The sequence below is a fragment of the Candoia aspera genome, chromosome 3 (assembly GCF_035149785.1).
Source record: "Candoia aspera isolate rCanAsp1 chromosome 3, rCanAsp1.hap2, whole genome shotgun sequence".
Lineage (NCBI taxonomy): Eukaryota > Metazoa > Chordata > Lepidosauria > Squamata > Boidae > Candoia > Candoia aspera.
Window position 1 is genome coordinate 160,993,740 of NC_086155.1, and position 18,175 is coordinate 161,011,914.

General features: G+C 38.5%; 1 protein-coding gene across 2 annotated transcripts in view; it reads right to left on the bottom strand.

Annotated features, from left to right (window-relative positions):
* The window catches only part of ROCK1 (Rho associated coiled-coil containing protein kinase 1), a 98,069-nt gene that overhangs the window by 46,537 nt on the left and 33,357 nt on the right, over positions 1–18,175 (bottom strand). For both annotated transcript variants that reach the window (XM_063299162.1, XM_063299163.1), the window contains 6 exons: positions 17,465–17,556; positions 12,530–12,689; positions 10,846–10,912; positions 8,348–8,436; positions 6,413–6,461; positions 5,472–5,607 (listed from right to left, as the gene is read on the bottom strand). In XM_063299162.1, coding sequence (XP_063155232.1) covers positions 5,472–5,607; positions 6,413–6,461; positions 8,348–8,436; positions 10,846–10,912; positions 12,530–12,689; positions 17,465–17,556 — 593 coding nt within the window. The remainder of the gene's footprint in view (positions 1–5,471; positions 5,608–6,412; positions 6,462–8,347; positions 8,437–10,845; positions 10,913–12,529; positions 12,690–17,464; positions 17,557–18,175) is intronic.

Here is an 18,175-nt window from a genome sequence, read left to right on the forward strand (position 1 = left end):
CTGAGAACACCTGAAGTACAGGGAAAGTGCCAAAAGACTGGAGAAGAGCTAATGTTCTTCCCATCTTTAAAATAGGGAAAAAGTGAACCCAGAAAACGACAGACCATTCAGCTTGACATCAATACCTGGGAAAATCCTAGAAAAGACAATTAAACTGAGCTTGCACTCTGAAAGAAACAAGGTTGCTAGAACCCAGCTTAGATTTGTTAAAATAGATTGTGCCAGACAAATCTTACTCATTTGACAACTTGACCAGATTAGTAGATCAAAGCAATGCAGTGGATGTAGTATACCTCAATAAGGCTGTTGATAAAGTTAACCATAGCCTCCTTCTCAATAAAATGGAGCATACAATGTGGGACAGATGGTCCCACTACCAGATGGTTTGCAGTTGGTTGAACAACCATACCCAATGCATGGTCCTGTGGATCTTTGTCTACATGCTGAGATGTATACAATGTAGACCCACTGCAGGATTCTGTCCTAAACCAATGCTCTTCACCATTTTTAAAAATGACGTAGATGTGGGGATATGCTCAGCAAATCTGCTGATGCCACAAAGCTCGGAGAGATTTCTAACACCTCAGAAAACAGGATCATGAGAAGGATCTGGGTATCCGTGTAGACCACAAATTAAACATGACCCAACAATAAGTTGCAGCTGCCAAAAAAACTAATGCAATCTTGGGATTCATCAACAGATGTATAGTATTGAGGTTATGGAAGGTGATAGTTTCCTCCTACACTCCACCAGTCAGACTGCATCCAGTTTTGGTCACAATTCAAAAAGGAAGCTAAGGAACAGGAAAGAATGTGGAGAAAAACAACAAAGACAGTAAAGGTGTCATGGTTCCTGTTCCAATGTTCCTGTGAACATCGTAACTAGTTCCCATGCCATGCTGGTGTTGACACGTGTTACTGTTTGGGAGGGGGCTGCTCTTATTCTTTGTATCAGGCACTGATGTAGAGACTTTGGAATGTCTATTTGGGTTATCTTGCCTGTTCAAGGACACTTTCCCAAAGACTGGCAGGAACCGTTAGGAACACCTGCAGACTGCAGGGAGTGGACTCTTATTGACTCTGGGGGGAGGGATTAGAACTGTTTAAGCTTTAATTGTTTGAAAGACCCGCATTTTTGCCATTCTCAGCTTTGCTCTTGAACTTGCATACTATCCAGTAATAAATCAGATATCCATAAGTTTCTTGTGTGAGTCTTGTTGGAAACTTGGGTAGGCGTTCATCACATAATGCTGAGAATCTTTAATTTCGTTGACTCCTACCAAGAGAATATTCTTGTGAGGAATTTTAGTTGACAATGGATATGGCAACCCGAACCACAGAAGTGCCAGAGGAGCCCTCCAGCTCTGCCCCTGAAATGGGGGAGCAAGGCGAAGGGCAAGATGTCCCGGTCGAACCATCCCAAGCACCGGCTGTTCAGCGCACCTCCCCAGATAGAGGAATGGAATCAGACTCGGAGGAGGCGGAGACCAGTGGGGTGCTAGCAGAAGGACCGGGCCCGTTGGAGTCCCTCAGCAAGTTGACTGCCCTAGATGACATCGACGAGGCACAGCCAGGAACATCTTGGAAATACCAGGTGCCGTTGACGCCAGAGGGGGAATCCACCAAACTGGCTGGACCCCTGGGACAACAGGTGAGAGGGGACTCGCCAACTCCCCAGAGACTGTGGGTGTTAGAAGCAAAAATGGAATCTATAGACAACTTGTTAAAAAACATTTCCATGTCGATGGATAGCTCAGTTAAGCGGTGGGAGGACAGCTACCAACAATTCTCGCCTGTACCAGTTGGCAGACCAACAATGGGGCAGGGACAGGCTGCGACTGGGGGGGGGATCCCCATCACGTAGAACTCGACCCTCCGTGACCTGGAGCGACGGTGCGTCCACTGCTGCAGCTCCGGCTCCTGCAGCCCGTTGCCGTGGCACCTGGCCCCAGCTGAGGTTTTAGAGAGCTGTCAGTTAAATTCGATGGGGACCCAATGAAACTGGCGTTTTTCCTCACCAACACAAAGAACTATATGAGAGATTTCAGGATGTATTTTCCGGACGAAAGATCCAAGGTCAACGCAGTTGCAGCCCGACTCAAGGGAGGGCAGCGGATTGGTACATCCGGCTGTGTGATGCTGACACACCTGCTCTGGACACCGTTGATGATTTTATGTGGGCATTGAAGATGCATTTTGAAGATCCCCTGGCAAAAGAACGGGCTAAGAAAGCCTTGAAGCTCTCCCACAGCCAGATATCAGTCGCTGACTATGCCTTGGAGTTTAAAGCTCTGGCCAATAAAATTACTGATTGGTCAGGGTCCACCTTAGCTGAGTATTTTAAAGAAGGTCTTTCCAGTGACATATTGCGTTGGGCTTTAGGCCGAGACAATCCCACTTCTCTTTATGATTGGATCTCCCTGGCCGGAAAAGCTGAAACTGCCAAATTTACTTATTGACAAGCCTGAAAGGCTGAGAGGTCCTATCCGAGTACCCGAACTCCCAGAGGAGACCAGTTCGCCACCAAGAGAGCCCCAAAGCTTTGGGAGGAAGAGAGGAGCCACCAATATGCAAAGGGGCAGTGCCTACGCTGTGGGAAGGAGGGACACCGGGCAGCCAATTGACCGAAGCCCAAACCCAATCCCAAACTTGGTAGAGTGCCTATAAAATCACCGCCGGCAGTCTGTAGGGGCACAGCAGCCAGAGGTGATGTCAATAGCAAGGATTTTGTGTACTTCTCCAGGGAGTCTGAGCCCGAACCCAAGGAGCCAGCGGGAAACTCCGGCCGCCTGCTGTGAAAAGCGCCAGCGAGCAGGCAGCAGAGGACGGGCGCAAAGACTCCATGGTGAGTGACGACTGTCCCACTTTGATGTTAAAAGTCAGTCTGAAGTCCCAAATGAAAAATGCTGAAGTTTGGGCACTACTGGATTCTGGCTGCTCACATTCTTTGATCCACCCTAAATTGGTGGCAGCTTTGGACCTACCAACATTTCCCCTTAAATGCCCTCTGATTTTTACGCAGTTTGATGGTTCAGAGGCTGGACGGGGCCTGGCCACCCACTTTACCGGAACTGTAACTATGCAAGTGGGGAGCCATATAGAGACATTAAAGTTCATTGTGGCTCCTGCAGGCAGTCCTTCTGTTATCTTGAGCATGCCTTGGCTAAAATACCAGAACCCTTATATCAACTGGGAGTACAAAACTGTGATGATTAGAGATGGATTTTACAACGGCCCCGCAGAGGCAGTGTCTATTACGACTTGAGAATGCAAGGTGGGGGTTGGTCAAGCAATGCCAGCGCCGGCACAGCTTGAGGGACTGCCTCCCCAGTATGCAGATTTTGCAGATGTATTTGGAGAAGCGGAGGCAGACCAGCTTCCCCCCCACTGTAAGACTGATTGTGCCATTGAACTAGACCCAGAGGCAAAGCTACCCAAGTCCAAAATCTATCCCATGACCCAAAAGGAGCTGGCAGCTTTGCGTGAGTTTACTGACAAGAATTTGGCGCGCGGCTTCATTGAGCCCACCAATTTCCCTGTGGGGGCGCCAGGTTTATTCCATGAGAAAAAGGATGGGACTCTTAGACTTTGCACTGACTACCGAGGCTTGAATGCTATCTGCACGTTTTCCAAGTATCCCCTACCGTTAATGAAGGATATGCTAGCTCATTTAGCTAAGGGGAAAAATTTTTCCAACCTGGACTTAAGGGAACGGTATTTCCGTGTTCGCACCAAGGAGGGGGATGAATGGAAGACTGCTTTCAATTGTCCTTTGGGGTCCTTCCAATATAAGGTTCTCCCGTTCGGACTTTCAGGGGCTCCTGGAGTTTTTATGCAGCTCATTAACGAGGTTCTCCATGACCATCTATTTAAAGGAGTGTTGGTCTATTTAGATGATGTATTAATATACACAGAAACAGAGGAGGAACATGAAACTTTGCTCAGGCAAGTGCTTGCTAAGCTTAGAGCAGCGAAACTATACACAAGCTCTCTAAGTGTGAATTCCACAAATCACAGCTTGATTATTTGGGATACCGAGTGTCAGTGCGGGGCACTGAAATGGACCCAGCCAAAGTGCAAGCCATGGCGAATTGGGGGCAACCTCACACCCACAAGCAGCCACAAAGTTTTTTGGGGTTCGCCAATTTTTATAGACAGTTCATCGGGGGATTTGCGGAGATTGCCCTGCCACTCACTGATTTGTTGAAAACCAAAGGTCAAGGGGAAACTTGCAAATTTAAAGCCCCTGGTGCCTTGCTTAATTGGACCCCAGACTGCCAGGCTGCATCTGACAAGCTCAAAGCTTTTATTGCGGAGCCTGTATTGCAACATCCAGACCCCGATTGTCCCTTTGTTGTGCAAGTAGACGCCTCAGATACTTCTATTGGGGCTATTCTACTTCAAAAGGACCCCTCAGGCAAACTGAGTCCTTGTGCTTACTTATCCAAAAAGTTCTCTGACACTGAGCACCATTGGCACGTTTGGGAGGAAGAAGCATTTGCCATTAAAGCTGCAATGGAGAACTAGCGCCATCTATTGGAAGGTACCAAATTTCCTTTTGAAGTTTGGACTGACCATAGACATTTGGAAGCTCTTCGCACACCACGGTGCCTTAGCCCTAAGCAAGTTCACTGGGCTCAGTTTTTTAGTCGTTTTAATTTCCAACTTAAATATTTCCCGGGAAAACGTAACTTTTTAGCTGATTCGCTTTCTTGTCTACCTCAACATGATTCTCAGCAACCCCACACTGTTGACACTGTATTATCAAAATCACAACTGGGTTTGGCAGCTGTTACTAGAAGCCAAAGACGTTGCCAGCAATCCGAGCCCTGCAGGCGAAAAGGAGAAGTACCTAGTCACTTACAGGCTGACTTTCTTCACACTTTGAAATCTGATCCTTGGTTGCAAGCTAACAGAGACAAAGTATCGACTTCTAATGGTTTCTGTTGGGCAGACTCTAAGCTATACGTTCCTGAGACTTTGCGTTCTCAAATCTTACAGCAGTCGCATGACCATAAGACTGCAGGTCACTTTGGATTTGTAGCTCCACTTTGGAGGTGAAATCTTATGAACTGTTAAAAGAACTGGGTATATTTAACCTAAAGAAGAGAGGACTAAGGGGAGATGCAATAGCAGTCTTAAAAACTTGAAGGGCTATCTCAGGGAAGAGAATATGGATTTATTCTCCATAGTCCTGAGGATAGGACAAGAATCAGAAGATGGAAGCTTTATAGACAGAGATCCAAACTTGAAATATGGAGTAATTTCCTGACCGTGAGAGTCAGGACAGCCTATCTCCTGGAATCATGGGTTTTCCATCACTGAAGGTTTTCAAAGTTTTGTGTGGGGTGGTCTGAAGAATCCTACCCTGAACAGGGGATTGGACTAGAATACCTCCAGTGTTTCTTCTAGCCCTGTGATTGTATGAAAAGTTTTCTTATTGTAATAAACAAAACAGAAATATAACTTACCTTCATTTTCTGCATTTCGACGTTTCTCATTCTCCTGTTCAACTTTTCTTTGATATTCACTTATTCTGTGTTGCAAGAGCATCTTTTCCTTCTCTACTTGAGTAACTGTTGATTCCAAATTTTTTCTCTGATTTCCCTGTAAGTTGTAATTTTTAGCAATAAAACACTACAGCTAAGCATTTATCTGATTGACTAATATAGAACTGCAATTATTTTAATCAAAAGATTCTTACAATAAATAATAAAATATAATAAAAATGCAGTTGATACTTTTAAAATGTAATAAACAGGTATGTCAACAACTAAATATTGGTTTTTATATAATGATGAGGGCTGTGCGCACTTTGAAAATGTATCAGAAAAAGATTTCTATGGGGGGGATTGGAAGTTTAAGTGCTAGAGTGGGTATCTTAAGCCTGTATAACGCTTAGGGCACCCAATTTGCCCCTAAAAATCCATCAAAATCCCCAAATGAAAATGTTGGCTCTCACACTGTGGGGGGGCTGTGAGAACCCAATATTCCATCTTAGTGCAAATAGCCTTTTTTTTTTTTCCAGTGCTGACCTAAATAATGTTTTGTCTAAAACAAAGCATCTTCAAACCAGAGTTTAGGACAGGACTTTTTTTTTTTAACTAGCTATTGTTAAAGTTACTTATCTTTAAAAATTCCAAACATGTATACTAAATAGCAGAAAATCTGTGACTGGAGCATAAGGTTTTGATTTTTTTTTCTTTTCAGATGCACTGGAGGATAAGAGGGAATGCTGAGTAAGAGGGGATGTTCAACATTCCTATCTTGATAGATGGTCTAAATTCAGCCAATACGTTTTCACTGAATACATATCAGCAATCTATTCTTATTTATTCCTACTAAGTATAATGTGAAATTATGTAAGTTTCTAACAAAGTTAATAATGAAAGATTAATAACCAAACACTTACCTCTTCATCTAGTTCCTTCATTATTTTGTCTAGTTTAATATTTGATGTTCTATAAAGAATGTGAGAGCTGAATTTTATTTACTGCCTTTAAGACAAAATGTTTCATATGTAGCTGATCAATAAAGCCAAAACATCAAGTACATATCCAAAGCATAAAAAGCCTTCCCATGCTGAGATTCCCTATTCTAAAGATATCCAATTTATCTTAACTATTTTACTACCACTATTCATTTCATAAAGTTATAAACTGGGTTTAGTAACCAAAACTCAGGAAAGAGCTGCACAGAACAGGGCAATGAATGTTGTGCTTGTTTTCTTAATTGTTCCCAAATATCTTGTTATAAGAACTGAACCCAAAGATCTTGGGAAAACATTAGGTTTTTCTCATACATGCTGCTACGAGCAGACTCTTAAATATGTGCAATTATATATCGGATAATAATTTGTACTTCTATTCAGAGCATCAATGTTCAAACAAACTAGGTTAAACAGGCAGTGTCAATCCCAACTAATACTAATGGCAAACCTCTTTCTTGGATACTACCAGGCATTTCAGAATGATGTACTTTGCTCCTTTTTCCTCTTTGGGAAGTGTTACACTGCAACTCCCATAATTCATATACCACAGAGGATTAATGAAATGGCAATTAAAACACGTAGAAGGAAATATATCCCTGCCCTATATTCTGTAATAGAAAAACTGATCTGTCTAATAGATAGGTTAGAGTTGAATGGTTGCTCTAGCACTAGGAAGAATTTAACAGGCCACATCAGCCTGAAATGATAAGCCACAATTGTGAAGAATTCTTGCATATCCAGCAGGAGGAGCAATTAAGTGTATCGGGACAGCTCCATCTACAGTTTATCCCAACAACCCAAAGTCTGAACGCTTGTCTGGCTTCTCATTCATATGCAGTGATAAACATGCCATAAATGATCCTGCCAGGATTTATTTAGTTGCATTTGTTGAAAAGGAGGAATGAAATAGGCATGATCAGCCAATGTTAGCACAATGCTTATTCCCAAATAAAAGAGAATTCTCGTTACGTACAAACACGGCCTCTGAAAACTAAACTACATCATCTGAAGCAATATGTAAAATAGCTTGAGAGCCTCAAAATGCGATTTGCTAGGGACGCGGTGGCGCTGCGGGTTAAACCGCTGAGCTGTCGATCGGAAGGTCGGCGGTTCGAAACCGCGCGGCGGGGTGAGCTCCCGTTGCTCGTCCCAGCTTCTGCACACCAAGCAGTTCGAAAACATGCAAATGTGAGTAGATTAATTGGTACCGCTTCGGCGGGAAGGTAACGGCGTTCCGTGAGTCATGCTGGCCACATGACCCGGAAGTGTCCTATGGACAACGCCGGCTCCAAGGCTTTGAAACGGAGATGAGCACCGCCCCCTAGAGTCGGACACGACTGGACTTTACGTCAAGGGAAACCTTTACCTTTACCTTTTAATCCTTTATGAATTAGTGATTTTTCATATCAAAATTGAGATAAGACAACAATTATAGCTTGGAAATTATTACAGGTAACACACGAATAGTAGATTCAAGGCTCTTTTTCTATCAAATTATAAAAAATCTAAATATGATTCCCATCTTTCCTAATTTTAATACCAAAAATGCTAATGCCACTAAAATTCCACAATTTTAGTATCCTCCTCCGCAATATCAGTAAACAAAAGTGTCTGCGCTATCATAATCAACTTTTGATTATATTGTTTTCAAAATTATTGCTCTTAAACAGATCTAAAGACAATAATTCCTGTGGGAATAGGAAAAGGCAAGAAATGTAGAGTTTGTAGAGTTTGCCAAAATTCCTCACACCCGTTGCAAGTCTGCTGCATACACGAACTGTCTGATACCATTATCATACCACAAGTGATGTTTCATTAAAGTTATGTTTGACATTCTGAAAAACTAAAATACATTACCTGAATTTTTGTTCCATTTCATCTTTCAACTGCATTTCATTATGCAGCTGTTCTTCAAGCTGATAGATATTTTTTTGCAAAGATTCCAGCTTTAAATACAAAATACAAAATGAGTACGAAAGTTATACTTTATAGGGCTAGGTAAATAATACAGAGCATAACATCTTTTGGAATGGTTTTCTGATACTTCTATATTAAAAAGCCTTGGTAAAAGACAAGGCTATACACATCTGATTCATTTTCCAAAGCACAGCTGCAGGCCAGTACTGATCCTAATGAAAAGAAAAGAAAAAACTCCAAACCCTTTACCTTTACCTTTACCAAACCCAGTCTTTAAAATATATCAAAATAACGACTTTTTCTCCCCTCTGCCAGTGCTCTTGAAAGAGAGAAAAGAGGAATGTGAAGTTTTATTCTTTCCTCTCCAACCAGATAGCTTGTGGTCTTACCAGCACTAGAATTGGAGGGAAAAAAGAAGCAAGATCTTGCCTCTGACCAAAGTGCTTGTGACTGAGCAACCTCAGCATTAATAGTGTCATTTACACATATACAAAAGCCTGCCTACCATTTTGCATATCCATAAAGTGATTTAAAAGGGCTAAAAACAAAGGTTATCCAAGAATGCTGATAATGAGGGCCACCTTTTATTTATTTATTTTATTTTTATCCCACCTTTATTATTTTTTATAAATAACTCAAGGTGGCAAACCTACCTAATACTCCTCCTATTTTCCCCACAAGAACAACCCTGTAAGCTGAGAGGGTTGGGCTGAGAGAGAGTGACTGGCCCAAGGCCACCCAGCCGGCTTTCATGCCTAAGACGGGACTAGAACTCACAGCCTCCTGGTTTCTAGCCCACTGCCTTAACCACTAGACCAAACCGGCTGTCTTTACCTTTACTTTTATGTTAACTATTTAAGATTTTATTTTTAAAAATTAAATATTCTCTTGTTTTCATTTTGAACATGGATACTTGCTTGAAAAATATTACTGGAAAAAACTAATAAATATTCAAATGATGTGCAGTCTAGTACAAATGAGAATCAGAAGATAAATACTTCTTGGACCCACAATTATTTCAGTGAGTATTTGAAGTTTGGTTTTTTCAGTGCAGGTAATGATAATCAGTTGTTATTGTGCATAACCTGCCTTCCAGGACTATCTAAAGAGCACAGGAAACCATTGAAACTGGTTGCATTGTACTATTCAAGAGAAACTATAGCTGGAAAAACACTGGTCCTCACTTTTGAATTTCACTCTTCATGCACAGTTTGAAGTTTATGCATTATTTAAAATCACATCTTTAAAATTCCAGAATTTTAATTGTTTTGTGGAAAGAATCAGGAAGGGAACTGAGCACCTCTTACTACACTGACAGATTTGATGGCTGTCAAAAGGAAACATTTTGAAATGAAAAATGGGAGTTTTATTCTTAGAGTTAACATTCTCCATCAGCAAAATGGAGGTAGTTTCATAAATGTGATTGGTTAACAACAGTGGATTACATATCTGACAAATTTGTTTTTTTTAATGAAATTAGTCTGCATTTCCAAGAGATTAAAATTATTGTTTTCCAAATTCATGAAAAAGTTGAAGCAACAAGTAAAATAATTTTATTTATGGATACAGCAAGTTAACATTTTAAATCTTTTTGTATTTTAACTGTATTACTAAAGAAATACAGTGACACTCTTATCTCAGATGTGATTTCTGCAGTAATCTGATAGGGCTAACAGGCTAAAATGAGTATTTTCCTCCAGTTGACACAATTAAATGTGGATTAAGAGCCCATTTAGAGTTAATGCCAAAAATAATAAAAAAGGAACATCAAAAATAGATTCATTAATTGAAATCTCCCATGATTCTTCATTAAGATAGAATTTTGACAAACTCCATGATTTTTTTTGGTTGAATTGTAAAAACGAATATTTATAACTTTTAGAAAAGTCAATTTTTAAGGCCTTTCGTCAGAACACGGAATTGTGAAATTGGTGCCTTAAACTATATACAGATTGAGAATAAAACTGTCTTCTTTTGTTCCTGGCATAAAGTTGCTAGGGATGCAAAACATCTTCAGATTTATTCTATTTATTTAAAATATATAAAATACACAAAAGTATTTGTTTTTCTCATTTTTAAAATATGCACTTAAATTTTGGAGCTGAAAAAGTGGTATTAAAATGCACGTAGCTATATCAATTTTGGGAAATCTTGCTTTAAATCATTATTCGACATAGGCATATATTTCAATTTATGGTACTTCTTAAAAGGAATTTTAGTTTAGCTAAATTATTATAATGCTTATGCAAAACAAAACAAAAACAATATATACAATTTAAGTACACAGTTTTAATCTTAAGTGTCATTGTTGTTTATTGTTTAAGTTAAATTATACTTATATAATTATACCTAGTTTAAAATGTGACATTTCTCAAATGCAAACAAATCAGGGAAAGAAATTAATGACAAAACATTTTTTTTTTTTAAATAAAACATACCAAGTTTTTATCTACGTTGGTGCTTGCTCTGTTGTCATTAGAATTAGCTGTGCAGGTGGATAAATACCTAGGAACACAATTTGGGAAGTTTTAGAAAGATACAAAAAGAAATACAAATATTTACTCTCAAAAATAGAAAATGCTAATGAACATTCCAATTCAATTTTTGACTTTTGTTTTTCCAAAGCTAAAAAGAACCTGGAATTCTATTTGGTATGAGGCCCAGAAGATTCTATATTAGACAATTAACTATGCACAGTCAACTATCTACCTCAATGAAAAATGTCACTCTGTCCTATAATATTATTATATAAATCATGAAGCCTCTTGTGTGTGTTGTTTTTCATCCATTAGTTATTTATAGTAGAACTAGACTATTTTGACTGTACAATATTCAAAATAAGACATGAAGGTAGCAGCCCTCTTTCATTGTGGTTCTTCAGGAACTGACATTCAGTGGAATATTGTCTCTAAACCCTAAAATTCCACGACAGCCATTAACAGTCTTAGCTATCAATATTCTGACCAATTACCTTTCAAGCCACAATTTACTGGCCATCACAATTCTAATCCTAATTCTTTCAAGCTATTATTAATGAGAAAGAAAAACTCTATTATTGTAGATATGTCATTAGATTACAGACTCTTCACATCAATCACATATTACCTTTTCCTTAATACTCCCACCTTTTGATCATTTTGTTTCAGTATTTCTGCACTCCATTTATATGAAATCTGAATGGGACCACAATCTGGATTTGCTACGTTTAATTTTTAAAGTATATTTGTGTATGAGAACACACAGAAAATTATATATAATTTTCATCAAATCTTACAATTTATTTATTTCTCTGTACTATGCATTTTAAAATTGAAGCATTTTATACTAGACAAAAAATCCCGGCTTAATATAAAATATTTAAAAACTTAACAGGTTATTATTCCAGATAATGTATGGTTGAGCTGTTTTTAAAAAGTATACAACTGGCTTCATAGTAATATATTCATTTTTATATATGTATATAGCTATTTATTTCTGAACCTGGGAAATGTGTTGCCCTCATCTTTTCTTAAAATCACATGGATGCCCTCTATAGTTGCTGCATAATTCCAGCCCCATAATTCTGTCTGCTTTAGAGGGCAGACAGTGTTCCATCTGTGCTCCAAAGTATCTTTTTGGAGTGAATCAGAGATCATTCCAGCCCTACTAACTATATGTAACTTAATTTTTCAAATAAGCAGATTGCTTACTTGTCTAAGATTTTCTTCTTTCCTTACTAGACTTTGCTGCACTTAGCAAACATAGCTTAATGACAATAACATACTACAAAATAAGCTTCACTACATTGAATGTAATGGGATTTGATCCCTGTGTGTTTTAGACTGCAGTGTAAGAGCAACTATTATCTGAATATCCTGGCTTTATTCCTCAATTGAAAATACAAACAAAACCATATGCAGTCAGGTTACCAGAAGCCAAAACGAGCTCTACAAAATGGGTGCTCATCCTCTAGACTGGATACAGCTATAATAAGGATAATAACATTTCCATTATCAGTATGCTAACACAAGGCAGTTTTTAAAAATTGCAATCATAATTAAGTTATATTTGTCACATTCCTATTATAAAGTATCCTCATGACTTTTACTGACAAGCAAATATTTTAAATCTACATATACTTACTGATGGTTACTATAATAAGTAAATCCTACAAAGGGTAGCTGGTTGCCAACAAAGGCTTTTGGTATAGGGAATGTTTCTTCTTCACCTTTGTCTTCCTCCAGATCATCAAAGTTACTAGTGTCAATATCACTACTTAAATCAGGGACAACAGGTGCTACAGCTACCCCAAAACCCCCCGAAGAGAACAAAGATTAATAATTTTTATTAAAATGTGTATATTAACAGTTATAAATGTAATGAAGTTGATATGAAAGAATGAAGAGTTATTTTACAAGATCATACAATGTAGAAATCCTTATTATATTTTGAGCAGTAAATGCATAAAACCCCCAGAAACTTAAAGATTAAAAATTTAAGTGTTATAACATTAAGAGGCAGTTCCACAGTTGCTCATAGGAAACTGCTGATCTGAGTGCCTCAATTCTGCAAAATAAACTGATCATTTTAAAAAAATGTTAAACAAAGTGGTAACTGAAGAGATCTCATACAAAATAAAGAAACCATAACTAACATATACCTATAAAACATTACAATTTTCTTATTTTACTGCCAATTGCTCAGATTTTTCTATGCATAGCATCCAAGTTAGTATCTATTTAAAACTATTCTTTGTAAGAGGTATTAAGGTATACAGAAAGTAAAATCATAAATAGCTGTATAAAAAACGCAAAAGAATATAATCACAAAATAAAAAATATAGTATTTTTATAGTAAAATATTTGTATTTATTCAATAACAAACATATGCTACTGAACTGTAATCAATTCATGGTAGCTTACAATATAAAACACAATAAAACCTCCATAATAACAAGAACCAAGGGGAACAAAATATTAAAAATAATACAAATAATATACACTGACACACATAATAATACACACAATTAGTTAAAAAAAAAATCTAGTTTCAGATGGCATACAATCCCTTTTTAGGGGAAGTTGTGGAGAGAGTGGTGGGCTCCCAGCTGTGGAGAGTCCTAGATGAAGCAGATTATCTGGAACCTCTTAAATCAGGATTCTGGCTAGGCTATAGTATTGAAACAACATTGGTCACACTCGTGGATGATCTTTGGTGGGCTCAGGATGGGGGTGGTTTGTCTGTCCTGGCCCTTCTGGATCTCTCGGCAACTTTCGACACCATCGACTATGGTATCTTGCTCAATTGGCTCCAGGGATTGGGAGTGGGAGGCACTGTTTTGCAGTAATTCTTCTTTCTCTGTGCAGTACCAGTCAGTGATGGTGGGGGAAGAGAGATCCAGCCCTAGGCCCCTGTTATGTGGGGTGCCTCAAGGCTTGGGTCTCTCTCCCCTCCTATTTAACATCTATGGGGGAGATGGGCAGTGATATAAATTTAAATAAATAAGCAAGCAAGAAAGCTGCTGGGAGAGGTCATCTGGCAGCATGGGGTTGGGTATCATCAGTATGCTGATGATACACAATTATGTATCTCTACCCTATGCTGGGCAAGTAATGCTGTTCAGGTGCTGGCTCAGTGCCTGGAAGCTGTAAGGGCCTGGATGGGGAGAAACTGGCTGCAACTCAACCCTAGCAAGACACAGTGATTGTGGGCTTTGGAGAGTTGACATCTTTGACTCTAGACAGGGTAACTCTCCCCCAGACAGATCTGGTGTGGAATTTGGGGGTGCTCCTGGACTTGTGGCTCCTGCTGGAAGAGCAGATGGTAACTGTGGCCGGGGGGCTTTTGCACAAATTCATCTTGTGAGACAATTGTGCCCATTCCTAGACTTTGCTCAGTGTCACTCATGCCTTAGTTACCTTGCTCACAGTCACTCATGCCTTGCTCAGTCACTCATGCCTTAGTTACCTCTCATTTGGATTACTGCAACATGCTCTACATGAGCTACCCTTGAAGACCATCCAGAAGTTGCAAGTGGTCCAGAATGCAGCAGTATGCATGGTTTTGGGTGCCTCATGGTTCACCTAAGTTACACCACTGCTGAATGAGCTTCACCGACTCCTAGTTGTTTTCTAGGTGCAATTCAAGGTGTGAAGTCCTTAGTGCTCTCTGAACTTAGTTGTTTTCTTCTGACTGCAAGCTATTGTATATAAACAAAGAGCAAACCCCACTCCTTTCTAGCACTGAAGATGTTGTCTAGTTGGGCAATGAAACGTCTGCAAGGAAACAACCAAGCTCAGAGAGCACCAAGGACTTCACAGTTCAACCCTGAGCTACAGATATTCTCTTCAATTGGCAATTCAAGGTGCTGGTTATCACCATTAAAACCCTACATGGCCCAGGGCTACGTTATTTGCAGACTGCCTCTCCCTGAGAGTATCTGCCCATCCTTCTAGGTTTCATAGGGTGGGCACGGTCCCTTCCTTAAAAATGTCACCTGATGGGACCCCAAAGCCACACCTTCTCAGTGGCTACCCCAGCCCTTTGGAATAAACTCCTACCTGAGATCTGAGGGATCCCTATCCTTTTAGCCTTCCAGAAGGCTGTGAAGACCTGGCTCTTCCCCCAAGCATTGGGCTAGGATGGGGGTTGAGCTGGGAGGCTGTTTGGTCTGGCACCTGGGGGAAAGGATATTTGCTTGATTGTTGTGAGAATTATATGAGACAGGCAGCCATGTAAGTTCTGCAAATAAACAAACAAACATTCCCCAGAGGTTCTCTGGAATAGTTGGGTTTCACAAACTTCCAGAAGGCAGTCACTAAGGGGTCCAGTGTAGCTTCTAGAGCAGCCTTTCTCAATCTTTTGACCCTGGAGGAACCCTTGAAATATTTTTCAGACCCCGGGGAAACCCTGCACATTCAGGCTCAAATATAGGCCACAAGTTACAAAAATTATTATATTTGTTTCATATATAGGCCTGTATATATGCATTAACAGTGTTCTTAAACTAAAAATAAAGAATGAAACTTACCTCTTTAATGTGAAGTTGCCCAAATTGGAAATAATTTTTTAAATAAATGATGATCTCCCATGGAACCCCTAGTGACCCTCTCATGGAACCCTCTGGTTCCATGGAATCCTGGTTGAGAAACCCTGTTCTAGAGGTAAGCTGTTCCAAAGTATAAGAGCCATGGAAAAATAGCATGTACTGGGTGCCACTCCCTTCACCCCATGAAATTAGGGCAACGTAAGCATATTTTCCCAGAAATATGTCCTCAAATGAGTTGATCTTAGCTGAAACAGGCAATCCCCAATGTACCAAAGTGCCAAGCCATATAGGGCTTTAAAAGTCAAAAGTAGTACTTTGAATTGCACCTGGAAACCTACTGGTAATCAATACAGGTCCCACAGAATAGGTGTAATGTAACCATAATGACTAGCATTAGTCAAAACATGGCTTACAGTATTTTGGTGGTCTACAAAGGCAACCCAGAAAGAACACATTTCAGAAGCCTAATCATCTGGAAATAAGGGCATGTCTCAGATCAAAAACCTATAGAAAGACCTGTTAACAGTTCTGTGAAAGCTTGTTATCAATATATGTGAAACACAAAAACCTTAATAAAGTTACGTAAATTCAGCAAATAGGAAGATAAATAAATGGCTCCACTGCAGACGAAGCCTAAAGCCATATGCTATCATACAAAAAGTCTAATGAGTTCTTCAGAATATAGAGAAGATGAACTTCCACCTTCTTTTTCTAAAGTAAAGAAAACCAGAAAGATTTCTTAGAACAATCAATTTCATCAAGAGTTTCAAAGTTTAATGAATAAACATTTTCATAGAGTAGATATGAAAACTGATGTGGATAAAGAAATTATATCTGACCAAGTTATTTAAGATAAGGGAGAAAGCACATATTTTTCTCATTATGACAAATCTGACTTTATGAATGTCATATCATAAAGATTTGTTCCAGAAGTAAATTTAAGAAATCTGAACCATAAAAAGAGAAAAGATTAATCTAAAAAGTGTAGACTGCAATATTTTATACCACTATCAAAAATTTCAGCAAGATTTACTTATCAGTCAAACCTTGTAACATTGTACTGTTAATAAATTTAGTTATGACATCTAATGAAATAATGAAAAATAAATGAGAGGCCTAAAAAGAATATTCCAGAAGTATGGATATTTTGCTTTCTAAAGAATATAAACTTTACATTTACAAGAAAGAACTGTTATAAACTGACTTATCAAAACAGCTACTTCCATGTATAACATTGGTATTTTCTGTAAAACGTAAGAGATTTTACTACTTTTTTAATTATGTAAAAGTGCAAAAAAAAAGTAAATTATAGGTGTCATATAAATAATTGTATAAAATAGTCACAATTACTCAATTTTGTTACATTATCTTAAAATATTAAATGTCTGAATTCTAATGCAGTAATGTACCAAGTAACCTTTGGGATAATGGAAAATCAAACAAAGGGAAAACCCAGAATGATTAAAAATTATTTTGTAATTATTGTTAAATAGGAATCAAAATAATTTGTGAAGTTGAGAAGTTGATTATTTAATATTAATCACTAGGTTAGAAATAGTTATCATGAATCGAGTATTAAAGATTTATTCTATGTTTAATAAGTAGAAGACAGATTATGGTTTTTAAATACTTGAAATGTTTTATAAGGTTTGTTATGACAAGTGTACTTGTTTATATTTATTTTTTGTATATTTCAAAGAACTGCACAACTAATTCTACATGCCCCAAGTCAGTTGAGGTTGTTTCCCCAATAGCAGCCCACAATACCCCATATTTGGAAAACTGCTTTTGTAACTGAACAGACATGAAGACACAGTTCGTCAATCGAAAAAAGGTACATAAGATCTCACTGGATGTACATTAACTTTCAAGTATGGAACAGTTCTTCAGAACCTTGCCCTTTTTAATAAGCAGGTCAGTATCTGTTTCCTGGGTAGAAAATCATCTTCTGTCAACATTTATAAGGAAAATATAACACATGAATCAATTATATTACAAGAAAAGCTGGTTTTATACAGAAAATTACTTACTGTCTCTAAGATTTTCCCAAGACCACTGATCATTTTTGAAAAATGGATGTCGCTTGATTTCTTCCACACCGTTTCTTCCTAATCTAACTTCCCTGTAAAAGTGAAGTGTTTTTTAAATTATGTAACACCTACTGCATACGTATTCTGGGGACAATACTAAAAGTAATATGTAAACAAATGAAACATAAGATCAAAGCCCATTTTAAATAAGATGATCACTTATTTCAACATTAGCAGTTTCTTTGCTTTAAATATGGGGTGGAAAAGTCTCCCTCCTTCTCAGTAATAAAAAACATGTTTGCTGTCAGAAACATTTATCTGAAACACCACGGATTGCAAACATTTCTTTCCAAATCTTTCAAATCATTAGAAAAATCTCTGCTGCATTTGCGGGGGGGGGGGGGGGGAGAAGCAGGTAACAATGCTGCAGATTTAAAATACAAATACTCAAGGCAGGAAATCCAGAGGAAAAATCATTTAAGATCTTGCGCAAAGAGTTGAGTAACCTGTAGAATAACAGTAACATTTCCATAGTAAATTAACTATGACTTCTTTTAAAGCAATACACCCAATTTGAAACTAGTTTGTGGCTGACATAATGATGCAATTGTGGTTTAGTGTAATATGTGAAGAACAATTCATAGTTTGTTATTAAACTATTTGGTTTTCTGTTGTGCTCAAACCTCTATCCAATCCATAGAGATGCCAAAC